The sequence below is a fragment of the Lissotriton helveticus genome, chromosome 3_2 (genome assembly GCF_964261635.1).
Source record: "Lissotriton helveticus chromosome 3_2, aLisHel1.1, whole genome shotgun sequence".
Taxonomy (NCBI): domain Eukaryota; kingdom Metazoa; phylum Chordata; class Amphibia; order Caudata; family Salamandridae; genus Lissotriton; species Lissotriton helveticus.
In genome coordinates this window covers 475467519-475485942 of record NC_136062.1, presented here as the reverse complement: position 1 = coordinate 475485942, position 18424 = coordinate 475467519, and the positions used below count along the sequence as shown (strand labels likewise).

Genomic DNA, 18424 nt, shown 5'->3' with positions numbered 1-18424 from the left:
ATGACCTCCCTGCAAGAGGTGCTCCCACAGTTGCAGACCGGGGACTTCATGGTCACTATAGACCTCAAAGACGCATACCTGCACATCCCAATGAACAGGAAGCACAAGCACATGCTCAGGTTCACCGTCGGAGAAAGCCACTACCAGTTCACGACACTGGCCTTCGGTCTAAAATCGGCACCAAGAGTTTTCACAAAGTGCCTCGCAGCAGTCGCAGCGCACCTAAGAAGGCAGGGAATACATGTATACCCTTACCTGGACGACTGGCTGGTGAAAGCAAACTCATACCAGAAATGCAAGCTGCACGCACATACAGTGACCAGCACGCTCATAAACCTGGGGTTCTCCATCCATTGGAAGAAATCATCAATGGAGCCGGAACAAGTGAAGATCTTCCTGGGAGCACAGATCAACACCTTACAGGGCAAGGTGTTCCCCAGCGAGAAGAGGGCGAGGGCGCTGGTGAAGGAAACTCGCCTCTACCGGAAGGGACAAGCTCGGACAGTGAGGACGGCGAGCAAGATCATGGGGATGATGGCATCATGCATCCACCTGGTACCGAATGTACGACTCCACATGAGACCCATTCAAGAATGGCTACAGGAGCAATGGTCACAAGCTACAGGCAGTTGGGAGGATCTAGTGGTTGTAACGCACGCAGTGCAGAAGGAGATGACATGGTGGACCATGGAGAACATAGCAAGGGGAAAGCCTCTAACGCCCCCAACGCCAACAGTGACCATCACCACAGACGCATCCCTGAAGGGATGGGGCGCTCACATGGAGGAGCTCAAGGTGAGGGGACTGTGGACACCGACGGATGCCACAAAGCACATCAATTACTTAGAATTGAAGACAATCTTCCTTGCACTGAAGGCCTTTCAAACAAGACTGTACAAGCACAAGGTATTGATACAAACAGACAACACCACTGCGATGTTCTACATCAACAAGCAGGGGGGCACACAGTCCGCACCGCTTTCAACGCTGGCGCAGGAGATATGGAGATGGGCCATCCCTCTCAAGATAGACCTGCTAGCCATACACCTACCAGGGAAGGACAACATACAAGCCGATTGGCTCAGCAGGCAGACATCGGCATCCCACGAGTGGGAGCTCAATGCTCAGGAGACAAGATACCTGTTCGACAGGTGGGGGACACCATCGGTGGACCTGTTTGCCACACGCCAGAATGCAAAATGCCAAAACTTCGCATCCAGGCAGCCCGAGGAGGGGACACTGGGGAATGCCCTATGGATAGATTGGTCAAGGACATTTGCCTACGCCTTTCCCCCGATACCACTGATGCACAGAGTACTGAGCAAGTGCAGAGCGAGCAACATGACACTGATACTGGTCGCACCGCAGTGGGCGAGGCAGACCTGGTACTCGCAGATCATGGAGATGACACAGTGTGCACCCCACAGATTCAGCAGGAGGAAAGATCTACTGTCCATGCAGAACGGAGAGGTACTGCATCCAGAGCCAGAGAGCATGAGCCTAGTAGCGTGGCTCCTGAGGACATAGAGTTCGCACATTTGAGACTACCAGAAAGCACCCTGAGGGTACTTCGGGAGGCACGAAGGCCCAGCACTCGAAAGTGCTACGTTGCGAAATGGAAAAGATTCACAATATGGTGCAGACAGGAAAGACTCCACAATAAGATGAAGAGGGACTCCACGGTGCTAAGGTACCTGACGCACTTACTGGAGAAGAACCTTAGCTCATCCTCGTTAAGAGTTCACTTGGCAGCGATAGTAGCCTACACAAGGGGAGAAACGTGCAGGAGCTTCTTCACATCACAGGTGGTGAAGAGATTCCTAGAAGGAGCGAAAAGGATCGCACCACCCAAGCGGGTGCCGCCACCTGCATGGAACTTGAACACAGTCCTAACGGAACTCATGAAAGAGCCCTTTGAACCACTTCACAAGGCCTCCCTAAAGATGCTAACTATGAAAACAGCCTTCCTGGTTGCGATAACGTCCTTACGCAGAGTAAGCGAGCTTCAAGCGCTGACGCTACAAGAACCATACATACAAATACACAACAATAGAGTTGTGATGAGGACTGACCCACACTTCATGCCGAAGGTGGTATCCAATTTTCACATGAACCAGTCTATACAGATACCGAGTTTTTTCCAAAAACCCACAACCAGCGCAGAGAGAGCTCTGCACACCCTGGACGCCAGAAGGGCAGTCATGCACTACATTGAAAGGACAAAGGGGCACAGGAAAACGAAACAGTTTTTTGTGTCCTTCGCAAACAGCTTCATGGGCAAAGCAGTAACCAAAAGGACCATTGCACGATGGATCGCACAAACAATCCAACTCTGCCACAAACGGGCAGGACAGGAACTGGCTGAGGGGACACGTGCCCACTCCACCAGGAAGAAGGGCGCTACAATAGCCTTCCTGGCTAACACACCCATAGAGGACATATGCCTGGCGGCAACATGGGCTTCGGTGCACACGTTCACGAAGCACTACTGTGTGGACATACAAATGAACAAGGAAGCTCAAGTGGGACAGAAGGTGCTACAGCACATATTCAACACCCAACGCTCATCTTCCACCCAGCCGCCACAGAGATGAGAAACCGCTACAAAATCTATGCACAGCATAGTGAATCCAGAAAGATTCACGCTGCAAAACGAATAGTTTTCTTACCTGTCGGTGTAGTTTTGCAGCTTGAAGATCTTTCTGGATTCACTAGCGAACCCACCCACCTCCGCCAGAAAGATGAGGCTGGAGAGAGAAGAGGTGGTTAACTAAAGAATAGACTTTGAAAGTACAAAGCGGTAAATACAAACTAAGAAGAACATTGCCATTACTTCGGAAACGAAAGAAACACGGAAAAAAAGAACCCGAAGATGGCGCCCAAGAGTGGGAGCTTCCGCAGGAAGCATGCCGACGTCACCGGAAATACACCCAAAGGGGGTGTGACGCCGACGCCCACCTGGGCAAAGAGAAAAAAACAAAAAAAAACAAAGAAAAGACTACGAATCCGGACCCAACCACAAGACCGCGGAATAATGCACAGCATAGTGAATCCAGAAAGATCTTCAAGCTGCAAAACTACACCGACAGGTAAGAAAACTATTCGTTTTCAGGCTCAATGCTATGAGAAAAAAATTTGTGAAAAAGCTAAGAAGGCAGGGGAAGATAAAGCGAAAGAGTGAATGGAAACTCTGTCTTCCTATCTGCAGCTTTGCCGCGGTCCCAGCAAGTGGGGGGGTGCTGTTTGCCGCACAGAACTCATCAAGGCACTATTCTGCCTTTTCACCACATTGACACGCAGCAGCGAAGAGCAAGGAGGTTGGTTAGCATATGTGGGTCAGTGCCAGCCATACTCCCAGGAAACAATGGCACCAAAAGTCCCGGTCGGAGGAGGAATGAAGGGGAAGACGCGCTCCGATGTGAGTGCTGGCTCCTCTCCAAAATCTGCAACATCATCTGACCCTCAGGCCAGACCCGGCGGGGGAAAGAAGCAGTCTGTATGAAATTCCACAACCCGGATGGAGTAGGCGGAGGATAGAAAAACCAAGGGCGGAGCTCCATCTCAGCCGCACGCAAGTCAGCCCTCTGTCCTGGACCTGCTGAGAGCCGCACCAGGAGCTAAGCATGCCGTGACTCCGCAGTCACAACGACAAGAAGAAGATGGAGATGGAACAGGTGAGCAAAGCCGAGGGGGTAGTGTTACAGGCAGTGGTGTGATGGGGTGGATGTTGCCATAACAACTGGTAGATGGGCATGAGGCTTTTCTCGAGACTGTATCTCTATTCATATCTGTGCCCGTATTTCTACTTGAAATCAGCGTGGTAACAGCGAGCAGTCAATTGCCTCCCGCTTCCCCCTGCTTGCAACCGGGCCAAGGGACGACGATGGGTGTAAGACGGAGGGGTCTGGGGCTCAAGTGGAGGAAACAACCTTAGAAACCACCACACTAAACCCCTATCAGGAAAATGCCCTAACCACGACCCAAGCCGCCTCCTCGAACCATAGTGAGCAAGAAATGGATTGCTTATTTTCCCTCTCAGATGGAATCTGATCAGAGTCAGGCTCAGGATCAGATTCACTAGGTGACTCGAGCGAGGAGATTTCGGACAGTGATAAAAGAGACCCAACAGTCACAATGCGTAAGGCAACAAGAAGAACAAGCCACCCCAATCTGCATAAAAAGCCTAAATTGGTATCATTCAGGGTAAGAATTACTCACTAGCCTGACAACACCACCCCCAAGGTGATAGCACACTTCCCTCAATACACCCAACCCTAGAAACTGTTCTTCAATATATACTCTATCATTGTGAGGAGACGCGCCAAGATAACAGGCGAGCGCAGACAGCCATGCAGAAGATTCAAGGGGCTGATAGGAAAGTCGCAAAGTCATGCTGTATAATCAATGAGTGCCTGACAACCCTGTAACCAAGAACAGAAACTCTGGAGAACGACCTGGCAGACACATGCGAAATTACTATTGCACATGATGCTCAACTAACTGACATACAATGGAAGTTAGAAGACCATGAAAATCGGCATCCCTGAAAAAACTCACTACTCTGCACTCACTACTCACTACTCACTACTCTGCACTCACTGCTCACTACTCTGCACTCACTACTCTGCACTCACTACTCACTACTCTGCACTCACTACTCACTACTCTGCACTCACTACTCTGCACTCACTACTCACTACTCTGCACTCACTACTTTGCACTCACTACTCACTACTCACTACTCTGCACTCACTACTCTGCACTCACTACTCACTACTCTGCACTCACTACTCACTACTCGGCACTCACTACTCACTACTCTCCATTCACTACTCTGCATTCACTACTCTGCGCTCTCTGTAAGCTCACTGAAAAGTTTAGTTGTGCTATTGAATGGTCAAAGATCCTCTGTTCAATGGTACTCATTTTATCGACCTTAGAAGGATGAAAAGCCATGTAAACTCATGTGGAATCAAACAAGTGAACATGTGAGTATAGGAGAGCAAACACAGATCCTTGGAGTAGGCACATTAGCTCCTTTGGCCACCAGTGTAATACATAACTGTTACCATACCACATGTCCCAGTAAGATAACGGTGTTCGGACAGTGTAGTGACACACACAGTAGTAAAAACCTGCGGGTACTTGGTGTACCAGAGGGAAAGGAAGGGTCGGGTACCCGGTTGTACATGGTTGATATGCTATCTAAAGCATTTCTGGACACAAAACCCCGTGCTACGTTGGTTTATTTTTGCAATGTTTTACTGCATCAGTCTATCAATGATAGAGCTAGGCCAGCAACGGAGTGGGAATAGTAATTTTTACCCCTACGCTATCCAACACTTTCCCTACTGTTGCACTCACTGGAGTGGGAATAGTAATTTTTACCCCTACGCTATCCAACACTTTCCCTACTGTTGCACTCACTGGATTGGGAATAGTAATTTGTACCCCTATGCTATACAACACTTTCCCTACTGTTGCACTTACTGGAGTGGGAATAGTAATTTTTATGCCTACACTATCCAACACTTTCCCTACTGTTGCACTCACTGGAGTGGGAATAGTAATTTTAACCCCTACGCTATCCAACACTTTTCCTACTGTTGCACTCACTGGAGTGGGAATAATAATTTTTACCCCTACGCTATCCAACACTTTCCCTACTGTTGCACTCACTGGAGTGGGAATAGTAATTTTAACCCACACGCTATCCAACACTTTCCATACTGTTGCACTCACTGGAGTGGTAATAGTAATTTTTACCCCTAGGCTATCCAACACTTTCCCTACTTTTGCACCCACTGAAGTAGGAATAGTAATTTTTACACCTATGCTATTCAACACTTTCCCTCCTTTTACACTCACTGGAGTGTAAAAGGAGGGAAGCCCACTCACTGGAGTGGGAATAGTACATTTAACCCATTTAAGTAGTGAGTGCAGAGTAGTGAGTGCAGAGTAGTGAGTAGTGAGTGCAGAGTAGTGAGTAGTGAGTGCAGAGTAGTGAGTAGTGAGTGCAGAGTAGTGAGTAGTGAGTGCAGAGTAGTGAGCAGTGAGTGCAGAGTAGTGAGTGCAGAGTAGTGAGTGCAGAGTAGTGAGCTGCCTCAAGTGAAGTACTCTGGTACCCAAGGATGACTAGCAAACAATATTATTCACAACGTTGCTTACTATTCAGCAACATTTGACAGTTTGCAAATCATCTTTATACAACAATTCAGAGTTTGATAACAAGTTAATGTAACACATTGTAATATACAATGCCAATAGCTCAAACTTTAAAGCTGGGAGACCTATTGCATTGTAAATGCTTGTTACACTATGCTGCAAGGAAATTTCAACAGGTAAATAGTGAAATGGGTGTTGTAAGTCACAGCACACTTAAGTGAAATGTGGCACCTAGGCTCTGGGTGTTTCAGTTTCTGCCCCTTCACGGTTGTAGTGAGTGCCCTTCTTTCTTGTGGATGTGCGTACCACCCAAACCGTAGTCTGTGTTCTCGTCCGCCCTCTTGATTTTGGCATAAATATCTGTCTCCTTTGTCCTCTTGTCTCGTTAGTCCCCCATGCTGCCTCCCTTCTGTCTCACCCTCCACTTCTGCCTCTCCCTCCCCTCATGCTGTCTCCCTCCCCTCTCATGCTGCCTCAGCCCCTCCCCTCATGCTGCCCCGCCCCTCCCTCTGCTTCCCCCTCCCCTCATGCTGCCTCAGCCCCTCCCCTCATGCCGCCTCGCCCCTCCCTCTGCCTCCCCCTCCCCTCATGCTGCCTCAGCCCCTCCCCTCATGCCGCCTCGCCCCTCCCTCTGCCTCCCCCTCCCCACATGCTGCCTCCCACTCACACATGCTGCCTCCCCCTCCAGCTCCCCACATGCTGCCTCCCCCTCCCGCTCCCCTCCCCTCATGCTGCCTCCCCCTCCTGTCTCCCCTCCCCTCATGCGGCCTCCCCCTCCTGTCTCATGCTACCCTCTCCTTCTGTCTCCTCCCCCCTCATTCTGCCCCCCTCTTTCTGCCTCACCCTCCCCTCATGCAGCCTCGCCCCTTCCCTCATGCTGCCCCCCTCTTTCTGCCTCACCCTCCCCTCATGCAGCCTCCCTTTCCTTCCCAGTTGTTTCACTCCTTGACTCCAGGACACCCAGTGCTCGGGCTGGCTGTGTGGGGACAGAAGTCGTGGAGGCCGTGGCTGCTGTCAGGAGCCCTGGATGTGACCAGGTGAGTTACTCAAGACTCTAGGAAAATATCTCAATTTGTTTGACACAAGTCATGCAATATAAAAAAAAATACGTGTTTAACGTTTGGACACTGACCATAAAATAAGTTCATGTATAAAAATCACAAGATTAACAACGCAGTTAATAGTAAAATCTTGAAACATGGTGCGCTCCTGTAGGTCCTTCGTAGTCGTCCATACTGGCCAGATAAACGATGCCACGGCACAGTATATTATTGGCAAATGTTTGGTACAGCAAGAGGCCATGGCTCCTGGAGAGAGCCTCTTCTTTCTTATACTTTGCCATTTTGTGCAAAACAACGTAAAGTCAAGGACCGACCCTTTTAGTGACGCGGGATCTGTGTAATCTAAGTGTGGTGGGTTGGGAGTGACCTGCGGGTAATCGTTTCCTGTGGGCGTCAAGGGAGTAGACGAGTGTTGGACAGGCCCCACGAAGGGCTCGCTCCCTCCCCGCATGACAGGGCCCAGACACCGGCTCTCCGGGGGCTACCCGCAGAAGCAACCCGCAACCCGTCCCCTCCGGGACGCCTGCTCCCGGATATCTCTGTGTCACGGGCCCGGGCCCCCGTCAGCCCCATTGCCCGGCCCAGCCGCCATCTTGGACACTGCACCACGCGGCCGCGTGGCCTCAGCTCGACCCCAACCCTGGGCCCGGCCAGGCCCCGCCATCCCGGCACCACCATCCATCCAGGAGGTGAACGGACCACTTGGCAGGCTAATTGGAGAAAGAAGTGTCGATGGCTCTCCCCCGCCAGGTGCCGATCGCCCCCAGCCTCCCCGGGTGCTGGCTCCACCCCCCTGCTGGGTGTCTGGACTCCCTCATCCCGGACCTCCCGACCTCCCAGTGCGAGGGTCCGGACATCAAAGGGCGCCAGACCTATAACCGAGGCAGCCCCAGAGCAGGAAGGCAGTTGTATCCTGGAGTCGAGAGACACCGAGAAGAACTCATCCTTGACGGACTGCTGGCGCTGCCGCAGCCCTGCCTTGTGAACTATCGTCCTGCCTGCTGGCGCTGCCGCGGCCTTCTGCAACCTTCATCCTCGTGGGACCTGCTGGCGCTGCCGCGGCCCGTTGTAACTTCCATCCTCGTGGGACCTGCTGGCGCTGCCGCGGCCCGGTATAACCGTCATCCTCGTTGGGACCTGCTGGCGCTGCCGCGGCCCGTTGCCACCTACGATCTCTTCGGGACCTGCTGGCGCTGCCGCGGTCCGACCCGTCCGACCGCCGAGCTCGAGGATTGTGAGCTACCGCCACTTCACCTCAGTACCCGTAGGTACCAAGACTGTCCCGCTACCCCCTTTCCCTACTAGAGACTAGAATTGAGAGGATCATCGTGTCCTGATCTCCTTGTATCGTACTACCTTACTTCAAGAACTGCCTATAAAAGGTGTTAATCTGATCTTCGTGTGGTGTCCATCTGTGGGGGGGAAGTTACTTGTCTGTACGACCGCTGGAGACGGCCCTCACCGGAGGCCTCTCCCCTTGTGCTCGGCCGACCCTCCAGGTCCCCGTCTAACAACGAGGCTGCTTTTAAATGGAATATCTGGCTCTAAAGGCCCCTTGTCTCTCCATAGAGCTAGTGCATTGACCTGGTTTCTAGCAGCTATCCATCACTGTGCAAAGTTGTGGACAAAGCTGTTTGTGCCACATCTCCTAAGTTGCACCTATGCTCACTTATGCCAGACCTTCTCATTTGCACTTACGCCTGTTGTGCGACAACTTTAATGTCTCCCTGCAGAGGATCCCTTAGTGTAGGCCCCTGCTGTCAGCTGTACTTCTGCTTGATACTTGTTATGGAGCCATGATTAGCCTGCTACATCATACAGGCTGTCGTCCGAGCTTCACATCATACATTTGCATACTCCTGCCATCTAGTGTTCGGTCCAGATGTCTGCAAGTTGTTTTTCTTCGAAGAACTCCTTTCCAGTCATGAGGTAAGGTGACTCCTCCTTTTGGTGTTAGTGCGCATGGTCATCAACTTCATTGTTAGATTGTGTTCGAGGCATGTGGGCTGCTGAATTCATATCTGTGCATAGATCGCCGCCTAGTGTTGGGTCCGGATGATTGCGCATTGTTGTCCTGGAAGAGTCTTCGAAGTGTCACGAGATAGGTGGCTCCTCCTTCGGACTACAGTGCGCATGGGCATCGTCTCCATCCTCAGATTGTTTTTTTCCGCCATTGGGTTCGGATGTACTTTCCAACAGTCCAAATTTGGAATCAACAAAAACTTCTCTAAAGGCCAAAAGGCCTTCGGATCCGTCGGTATTGTTCAGCGCTCGGTACCGATACACTTTCTGAACATCTGTTGCACTCCAGTCGTCAAATCGGGCCGTGAGGTCTTCTCGACACCACGTGGACCGACCGTCGATGGAACGAAGTCCATTCAAATACTGCCCGCAGTGCAACTCCAAGTTCCCGCACACAGATAAGCATCCCGTGTGCAACAAATGCCTATCTCCAGATCACAACGAAGATAGTTGCCTAGCCTGTGCCCAGTTCCGGTCAAAAAAGACTATCCGGAATCGACGGGCGGCGAGGCAAGAAATGCAGAGGTCGGCGCCAGAGCCCGAGAATATCTTCGACGATGACGAAGAACTAGCTAGCGCCGACGACTCGGATCAAGACGAACAACAATACTCGGAGCACGACTCCGAATATTACCTCGAAGAGGAGGAACAAATCGTCGATCTCGAGGAATACGATCAAGACATCGTAGCTGTTGAAGACAACTCCGATGACGACGAGGGGCGAACCGTGAGTACACCGCCCCATATAGACACTACACCAATATCAGAGACTCAGGTCGAGGCATCGCCAGCAGGCCTTAGCCAAGATCAACGTTCACGTTCTACAGCCCCGCCATACCGCCCGGCTAAGAACATATTCAAAGAGCTCTCTGAGACACAACATACCACATCGGTTCCATCAAAACTGAAAGTAGTCGACAATACCATCTTCGGACCAAAAGTCGTCGAACAGAAAGTAATTAAGCCAAAGGTCGTCGAGCCGAAGGCCGTAGTCCCGACACCACCTTCGAAGCCAAAGACCGCCGAGTCGACATCGAAGACAAAAGCTGTCGAGTCGAGCTCAAAGCCAAAAGCCGTCGAGTCAACCTCACGGCCAAGACACGTCGAATCGACACCGAAACAAAAGTACGTCGACTGGACCCCAAAGACAAAGCACGTCGAATCGAGCAAAGGAGCCTCGAATATCGACAAAGGGGAAAAAACGGTCGACGAAAGTAAAAGGCCTACTCCCAAAACTAACGTCGAACCGTAAGTGAAACCGAAGGTGGACCAAAACAAGTCGGTCGAGCCGAAGCCCATCGAACCGAAAAAGGGCATCGAGCCAACACCAAAAACCCCGAAAACACCTAGAGAGACTGTCGAACCGACCAAACCGCTCGATCCGAAAAAGGTGGTGAAGCCAGCCAAAGACGTTCAACCGACAAAACCTGTCGATAAACATCAAAAACCGATCCAACCACCAAAAGCGGTCGAAAGCACTAAACCTATCCACTCGGAAAAGGTAAAACCAAAGGCTAAGGCACCAAGGCCAAAAACTGTGGAAGAAGAGATTATTCATCCAGACCCCTCCACAGAAGAACAGTCCAAACTGTATATTGACCCAAAAACTGGTAAAGTGACTGTTTACGCAAAAAAGAAAAGGCCTTTGCCAATAGAAGACTTTCCTAGAATACCACTCAAAAAGAAGAGAGACTGTGCTACCTCTCCTATACTTTTTGAACCTATCGCTCCAGCTATGCCTACAACTCCATATGCCCCGACATCACCTGACTACAACCCAGATGAAGATCAGGATGCTGATGTGGGGTTTGGTTATCCACAAAACCCAACTGGAGACCCCAACCTACAGCCATGGGGTGGAGGAGGAGAACCAGACACTGAAGGGCCTCTGCCCATTACGGACCTTGCAGTTTACCCAACTAAGCCATCACCCACTGAAGATACGGTGGCCTTTAATTCATTACTAGATAGAGCAGCTACCTACCATAATGTAGATATGCACTCTGCTGTTGAAGAAGACTTTCTCTTTGATACACTGACTACATCTGAAAGACATGTAAAAACACTCCCCATGTTAAAGGGCGTCTTAAAACACGCAAATTACATTTTTAAGGACACTGCTAGGGCACGGGTCATACACCCTAGAATTGAAAAGAAATATAGGGCTGCGCCTATAGATCCTACATACATCAAGGGGCAGCTACCCCTAGACTCCCTAGTGGTATCCAACGCACGTAAACGGGCAAACTCCCAAACTACTGTAGAGGCCGCTCCTCCAGACAAGGAGTCAAAGATATTTGAAGCATCAGACAAAAGAGTAGCAGCTCAAGCAGCAAACTCTTAAAGAATTGCCAATACACAGGCCTTGCTGGCCAGATATGACAGGGCGCACTATGACAGCTTAGAAGAAATACTCCAACACTTACCTGATCCTTACAAACAGCAGGCAGATGAACTTATACAGGAGGGGAAGCTCATCACTAATGCCTCAATTAAATGTGCCCTAGACGCGGCAGACACAGCTGCCAGATCCATCAATACAAGCGTGCTGCTAAGACGCCACGCATGGCTTCGCATATCAGGCTTTAAGAATGAAGTTCAATCCACAATTCTTAATCAGCCCATCAACCCAGACTTTTTATTTGGTCCAGCAGTTGATTCAATTCTGGACAAAATGAAAAAGGACGCAGAAACAGCAAAGTCCATGGGAGCTCTCCAGTCCCTACAACACTGGGGCTCCTTTCGTCGCTCCAATTATAGAGGAGGAGCGCGAAGTAATGCATCACAGCAATCCTCCACCTACAAGGGTAACACGCAATCCACATACAACAAAAACACGAACAGGGGTGGATACAGAGGAAATAATACCAAAGGAAGGGGTCGTGGAGGCAATGCAAATAGATCCTCCACTAACACCAAACAGTGGGGATACCTTGCGAACCATTTCCCTGGCAGCGGATTGCTAGTGGCAGCGGAACTGACTTCTCTCCCCTTTGTGTCTGTCAGCGGCTAGCGGTACCCGCTACGCGGGTCCCGCGTCGTGGGGGAAGCAAACTTGCAAGGCTGCGAGCAGGCGGAGGCGCAGGACTACCTGTCCCAGGAGCGCCCGCCCGCCCTCATTGAAGCCACCTGGGCAGCTCTCCCTGCAGGCTCCTCCCTCACTGGACTGAAGAAAAGGCAGCTGAACCGGGCTACCAGTGGGATACCTTGCGAACCATTTCCCTGGCAGCGGATTGCTAGTGGCAGCGGAACTGACTTCTCTCCCCTTTGTGTCTGTCAGCGGCTAGCGGTACCCGCTACGCGGGTCCCGCGTCGTGGGGGAAGCAAACTTGCAGGGCTGCGAGCAGGCGGAGGCGCAGGACTACCTGTCCCAGGAGCGCCCGCCCGCCCTCATTGAAGCCACCTGGGCAGCTCTCCCTGCAGGCTCCCCCCTCTTCTTCCCCAGACCACACACATATTAACCGGCTTTGCCCCGCTGCGCGGGAGCGACCGGGAGAAGCCCGGGCAAAGGGCGGGCCCTCGTAGGCCGGAGTAGGCTGGGCTGGGCCCACTCTTTCGTCTGCAGGTCTTCGGCTGTGCCAGTGGACCCTGATATAGGTAGTGGACATGTCGACATCAGCTATGGAGGGAACACCGGCGAAGGCGGGTGGACTTAGAAATGGGACTCTTGATAATTATTTCTCACGGGCACATGGCGATGTGGGTGATGTGGATAAGGAGAACTCCCTGTCGGAGCGTAGGGCAGAACGTCGACGTTCTATTGAAAATATGAAAAATAGGCCTCTTGGTAATATCGCTCCCTACCCTATCTCCCAAGAGGGAGGTCCCCTTAGCAGGCACAGTCAACAGATGCACGAATGGGAGGTTCACCCCACAGTGCTCCAACCATTCTTCCGGAAGTGGGGACACCCGGAGATAGATCTGTTTGCTACAAGCGAAAACGCAAAATGCCAGTACTTTGCCGCCAGGTTCCCACATCCGCAGTCGCAGGGCAATGCGATATGGATGAACTGGTCAGGCAAATTTGCATATGCTTTTCCCCCAGCTCCACTAATACCGCTGGTGGCACGCAAATTGCGCCAACATTCGCTGACACTGATCCTAGTTGCTCCCACATGGACGAGGCAACCATGGTACACAACGTTCCTAGAACTGTCAGTGGTGCCTCATCAAAGACCGCGACTCACGCCTAATCTTCTAACTCAGAGCCATGGAGAAATCCAACACCCAGACCCGCAACAGCTGAACCTGGCGATCTGGCTCCTGAAGTCCTGGAGTTTGGATACCTCAACTTGCCTCCAGACTGCATGAATATTATCAAAGAGGCAAGAAAACCCACTACCAGAGCATGTTATGCATCAAAGTGGAAACGTTTCGTCATTTACTGTAGTAACAATGACATTAACCCACTTGATACTTCTACTCAAGACATCATTTGCTATCTCTTGCACCTACAACGTTGCAATGTAGCCTATTCATCCATCAGGATACATTTAGCTGCGTTAGCAGCATATCTTCAAAACAGGCAACACCTTTCACTGTTTAGAGTGCCAGCAATTAAAGCATTCATGGAGGGACTTAAACGAGTTATTCCACCACGACACCCACCTTCACCAGTCTGGAATCTAAACATTTTTTTAACCAGACTTATGGGACCACCTTTTGAACCACTACACTCATGCGAAATACAATTTCTTACTTGGAAAGTGGATTTCCTTGTTGCCATTACTTCGCTTTGAAGAGTTAGCAAGCTGCAAGCACTCACTATTCAAGAGCCATTCATTCAAGTACATGCAAATAGAGTAGTTCTCAGAACAAACCCTAAATTCATGCCAAAGGTGGTGTCCCATTTCCATATAAATCAAACCATAGAACTGCCAGTGTTCTTTCAAAATCCACAGACAGTTGCTGAAAGGGCCTTGCATACTCTAGATGTCAAAAGAGCTCTGCTATACTATATAGACAGAACTAAGGCATTTCGAAAAACGAAAAAGTTGTTTGTTGCTTTCTCACCGCAACACAAAGGAAACCCTATTTCAAAATCAGGTATAGCCAGATGGATTGTTAAGTGCATTCAAATATGTTATTTAAAGGCAAAACGCACCTTAACAGTTCCCCCTAGAGCGCATTCCACACGCAAGCTAGGGACATCCATGGCTTTCCTAGATAATATTCCTTTACACGAAATCTGTAGAGCAGACACATGGTGAACCACACATACATTTACAAAACACTATTGTGTAGATGTACATTCAAAACAGCAAGCTGCTGTAGGACAGGCTGTTCACAAAACTCTTTTCCAGACTGCTGCAGCTGACACAGGTAGCCACCGCTAGGGGAGATACTGCTATACATTCTATGCACAGATATGAATTCAGCAGCCCACATGCCTCGAACGGAATATGCTACTTACCAGTATGCATCTGTTCTTGGCATGTAGGGCTGCCGACATTCATATCGCCCACCCGCCTCCCCGGTGCCTGTCGCAGCTGCAGCATTCACTCTTTGCATGGACATCTCTTACTGTACTATACTCCATCTCTGCCACAATGGCGAAAAACAATCTGAGGATGGAGACGATGCCCATGCGCACTGTAGTCCGAAGGAGGAGCCACCTATCTCGTGATACTTCGAAGACTCTTCCAGGACAACAATGTGCAATCATCCGAACCCAACACTAGGCGGCGATCTATGCACAGATATGAATATCAGCAGCCCTACATGCCAAGAACAGATGCATACTGGTAAGTAGCACATTCCTTTCTTTCCGCCATCAGGTTCGGACGTATATTGCAGTGCACCGATTTGAAACAGTCAGTAGGGATCCCTTCGGTGCACAATTCACTCTACCCTCATCAGTATTGTTGCAATAGCGTCTTCCACCTTTTTTGTGTTGAAATTTATGAAAACTCTAACTCTCTAATTGAAAAAGCTAACTGCGGCCTTTGGGCCCAGCTTGTTTCTTCGATCGACATCTAATTCAAAGCCCAGCGTCCAGCCTTCCTCTGATGGAACGGATGTCTTTTCAATTCTGTACGCTGACGACACCCAGATCATGGTCTCCCTCTCGCAATCTGTGGAGAACACGGCCTCTAATTTCAGGAATTGTATGGAAGCAGTAGCAGGTTGGATGACCTCTAATTTCCTCAAATTAAATGGGGAAAAGACCGAGGTCCTCATCTTTGGAGGTAAACAAGATGTCTGGTCGGCCGACTGGTGGCCCATTGCCCTTGGAACATGCCCCAAGCCCTCTCTTGTTGCTCGTAATCTGGGTGTTATCCTCGACTCCACACTCTCCTTTGATAAGCAAGTTAACAGGACTGTCTCTACTTGCTGTGGTGTCCTAAGGATTCTGAGAAAACTTACACACTATCTCTCCCCGGAAGCATGCAAACAAGTCTCGGTGGCTCTCAGCTCCCCTCGTCTGGACTATTGTAACGCCCTATATCTGGGCATTAGCAAAAGACTGGTCCATCGCTTACAAGTTGTCCAGAATGCAGCAGCAAGGTTTGTTGTTGATGCTCCCAGACGGTCCTCAGGATCCCTGATTAGAAAGAACCTTCACTGGCTTCCTGTGCAGGCCAGGATAAACTTCAAGGTTCTTATTCTTACTTTCCGTGCTCTTCACGGATCTGGTGCAGTAGACATTAGCTATCTTATGTCCCTCTACACCCCGGGCAGGGCCCTGCGTTCCGCCAATAAAAACCTTCTGTCTGTCCCTCGGACCGTTAGGGCCAGATGGGGAGGGAAGGCTTTTTTTTCCCTGGCCCCGAAACTCTGGAACTTGCTTCCTGCAGAACTTAAGGGCCTGGCATCCCTAGACTTGTTCCGTAAAGGTCTAAAAACGTAGCTCTTCGCAGAAGCCTACCTGTAACCCTTCATCTGTGTACACATTTCACTCAGCTGTTTTCCATCCTATGCGCCTTGACGCCTCCGGGCAAAGTCACGCAATATAAATTCCACATTCATTCAATGCCATTCGAAATACCTGCTCACCGACCAGCATAAGGTCTGTAACCTCTGTCTCTTCCCGGAACATAAAGAGGAAGACTACGATGCGTGTCGATTTGTTCTAACACAAAAAGACTCTTCGGGACTGTCGGGCTCGACGGAGAGACGTGCAGCGGCAAACTATTGAGGACACCCCTGATATCTTCGGAGGAGATATTGAGCAAGACGAGATGGTAGCGTCGTTAGCGGAAGAAGAGGCCTTCTCCCTTCAGGACTCCGATTCCGAGTTGGAGATCACACTGGAGTCCCAGGATGGTCCAGCTGCACAGCGTGCCGTGAGTACCAAAGCCCCTTTACCCACCAAACCAGTGTCCACTAAACCAAAGGCTGTTGGGCCACAACTGCCATCAGGCCGTTGTAGGCACCAAGATTCTGATACAAACACCCCGACTTCCCGCTCAGCACCGAAACAGCAAGTCAAGCACGAGCCGAGATGGTACCCCTTCGGTTCAGAAGCATTCTGGATCGAAGGAGAAAAGAGCCAAATCCAGCTTGGCACCAAAACAAAAAGATGCTCCCTAAAAGCCACCGGAGCCGATTTTGGAAAAAATGAAAAAAGCTGGATACAAAACAAAAGAAGATTCATATACATCCTGATTCTGGAGACATAACAGCTAAATAAGTAATACCTTCAAAGAGGAAGGCAGACACTGAATACAAAATCCCTCAGAAGACGAAAAAGGACATGGTAACATTCCTCAAACCCCTCCACCTTCTTCACCAATACCCTTACACCAGATACAGATCCTCTACACATCACACCATTATGTTCTCCTAACACAAATCCTGATCTAGGAGAGGATGACGACAATTATAATCAGCCATCACCAGATCCATGGGGTGACTACAATATAGATGCACCTCAGGATCCAGACCCGGATATATATATATACCCAGCAAAACCATCCCCTCCTGATGATGATACCGCATATCAGGAGTTGATTGCTAGGGTGGCCAATTACCACGCAGTGCCTTTACATACAGAAGCACTAGAAGATTTCCTATTAAAACCTTAGAAAAAACACACACGAAGCAACACAAAAGTTGCCTATGCTGAAAGGTAAGATGAAATATATTGTCAATATATTTTTAAAGACCCAGTTAGAGTGCGCGTACTAACACCTAGTGTGGACAAAAAATATAACTCGCCTCCCCTTCTGGCCCAGTTTTTATTAGGGGTCAGTTGCCTTTTGGACTCCCTAGTGGTCTCTAATGCCCATAAGCGGGCAATTTTACAAACATCAGAGGAAGCACCACCTTGATAGAGAATCCAAACCGATAGATGCGCCAGGGAAGAGAGTAACTGCTCAATCAGCCAGTCATTGGCGTACAGCTAACCCACAGGGTCTGTTGCCCAGATACGATAGAGCTCACTGGGATGAAATGGAAGAATTATTACAATATCTCCCAGAAGAACACAAAAAGAGGAGTCGGGAAATAGTACATGAACGGTAAACGTATTTCGAATCCCTCTATCAGGTGTGCATTCGATGCTGCAGCGACTGCAGCTAGAGGAATCAACACTAGCATTCTGCTCAGGAGACCTGCGCGGCTCAGAATTTATGGTTTCAAACCAGAAGTTCAGCAAACCATTCTTAATGCCCCTTTTGATAAGGAACGCCTCGTTTGGGCCTCAAATAGACCAATCCCTTAAAGATGAAAAAGGATACAGAAGTGGCTAAATCTATGAGAGCACTTCAATCTCCTTCTACCAGAGGTTCCTTTGTGGCTCCTTTTACAGACGAGGCTTTGAAACTAACACCACCGATGCGGCCGCATCTTCATACAAGACTCCAACACTATCATCCTGCCCTAGAGGATTCTACAAAGGGGGATACAGAGGGAACAATTGTAAGGGGAGAGGTAGAGGTACACCCACACGCACCTCTCCATCCACTAACGAGCAGTGGCTTGCTAGCACTTCCCCCCGACCATTCATCACCTGTCGGGGGAAGATTACAACAATGTCTTCCCATTTGGCAATCCATCACAACAGACAAATGGGTGTTGAACATTATCCAACATGGTTATTGCCTGGAGCTCACCAGGCAATATTCCACCTCGCATTCACAAACTCCTGCTGCAACACCAACATCTCCTAAAACAAGAAGTACAAGCTCTTCTAATAAAGGAGCTAAAGATCAGTTCCTTACAACACCAAGGAG

At 49.9% G+C, this 18424-nt stretch overlaps 1 protein-coding gene across 1 annotated transcript in view; it reads left to right on the top strand.

The window, feature by feature from the left end:
• PEX16 (peroxisomal biogenesis factor 16) overlaps positions 1-18424 on the top strand; it is a 152861-nt gene that overhangs the window by 106132 nt on the left and 28305 nt on the right. Inside the window, exon 8 of the mRNA XM_078684387.1 lies at positions 7130-7202. Coding sequence (XP_078540513.1) covers positions 7130-7202 — 73 coding nt within the window. The remainder of the gene's footprint in view (positions 1-7129; positions 7203-18424) is intronic.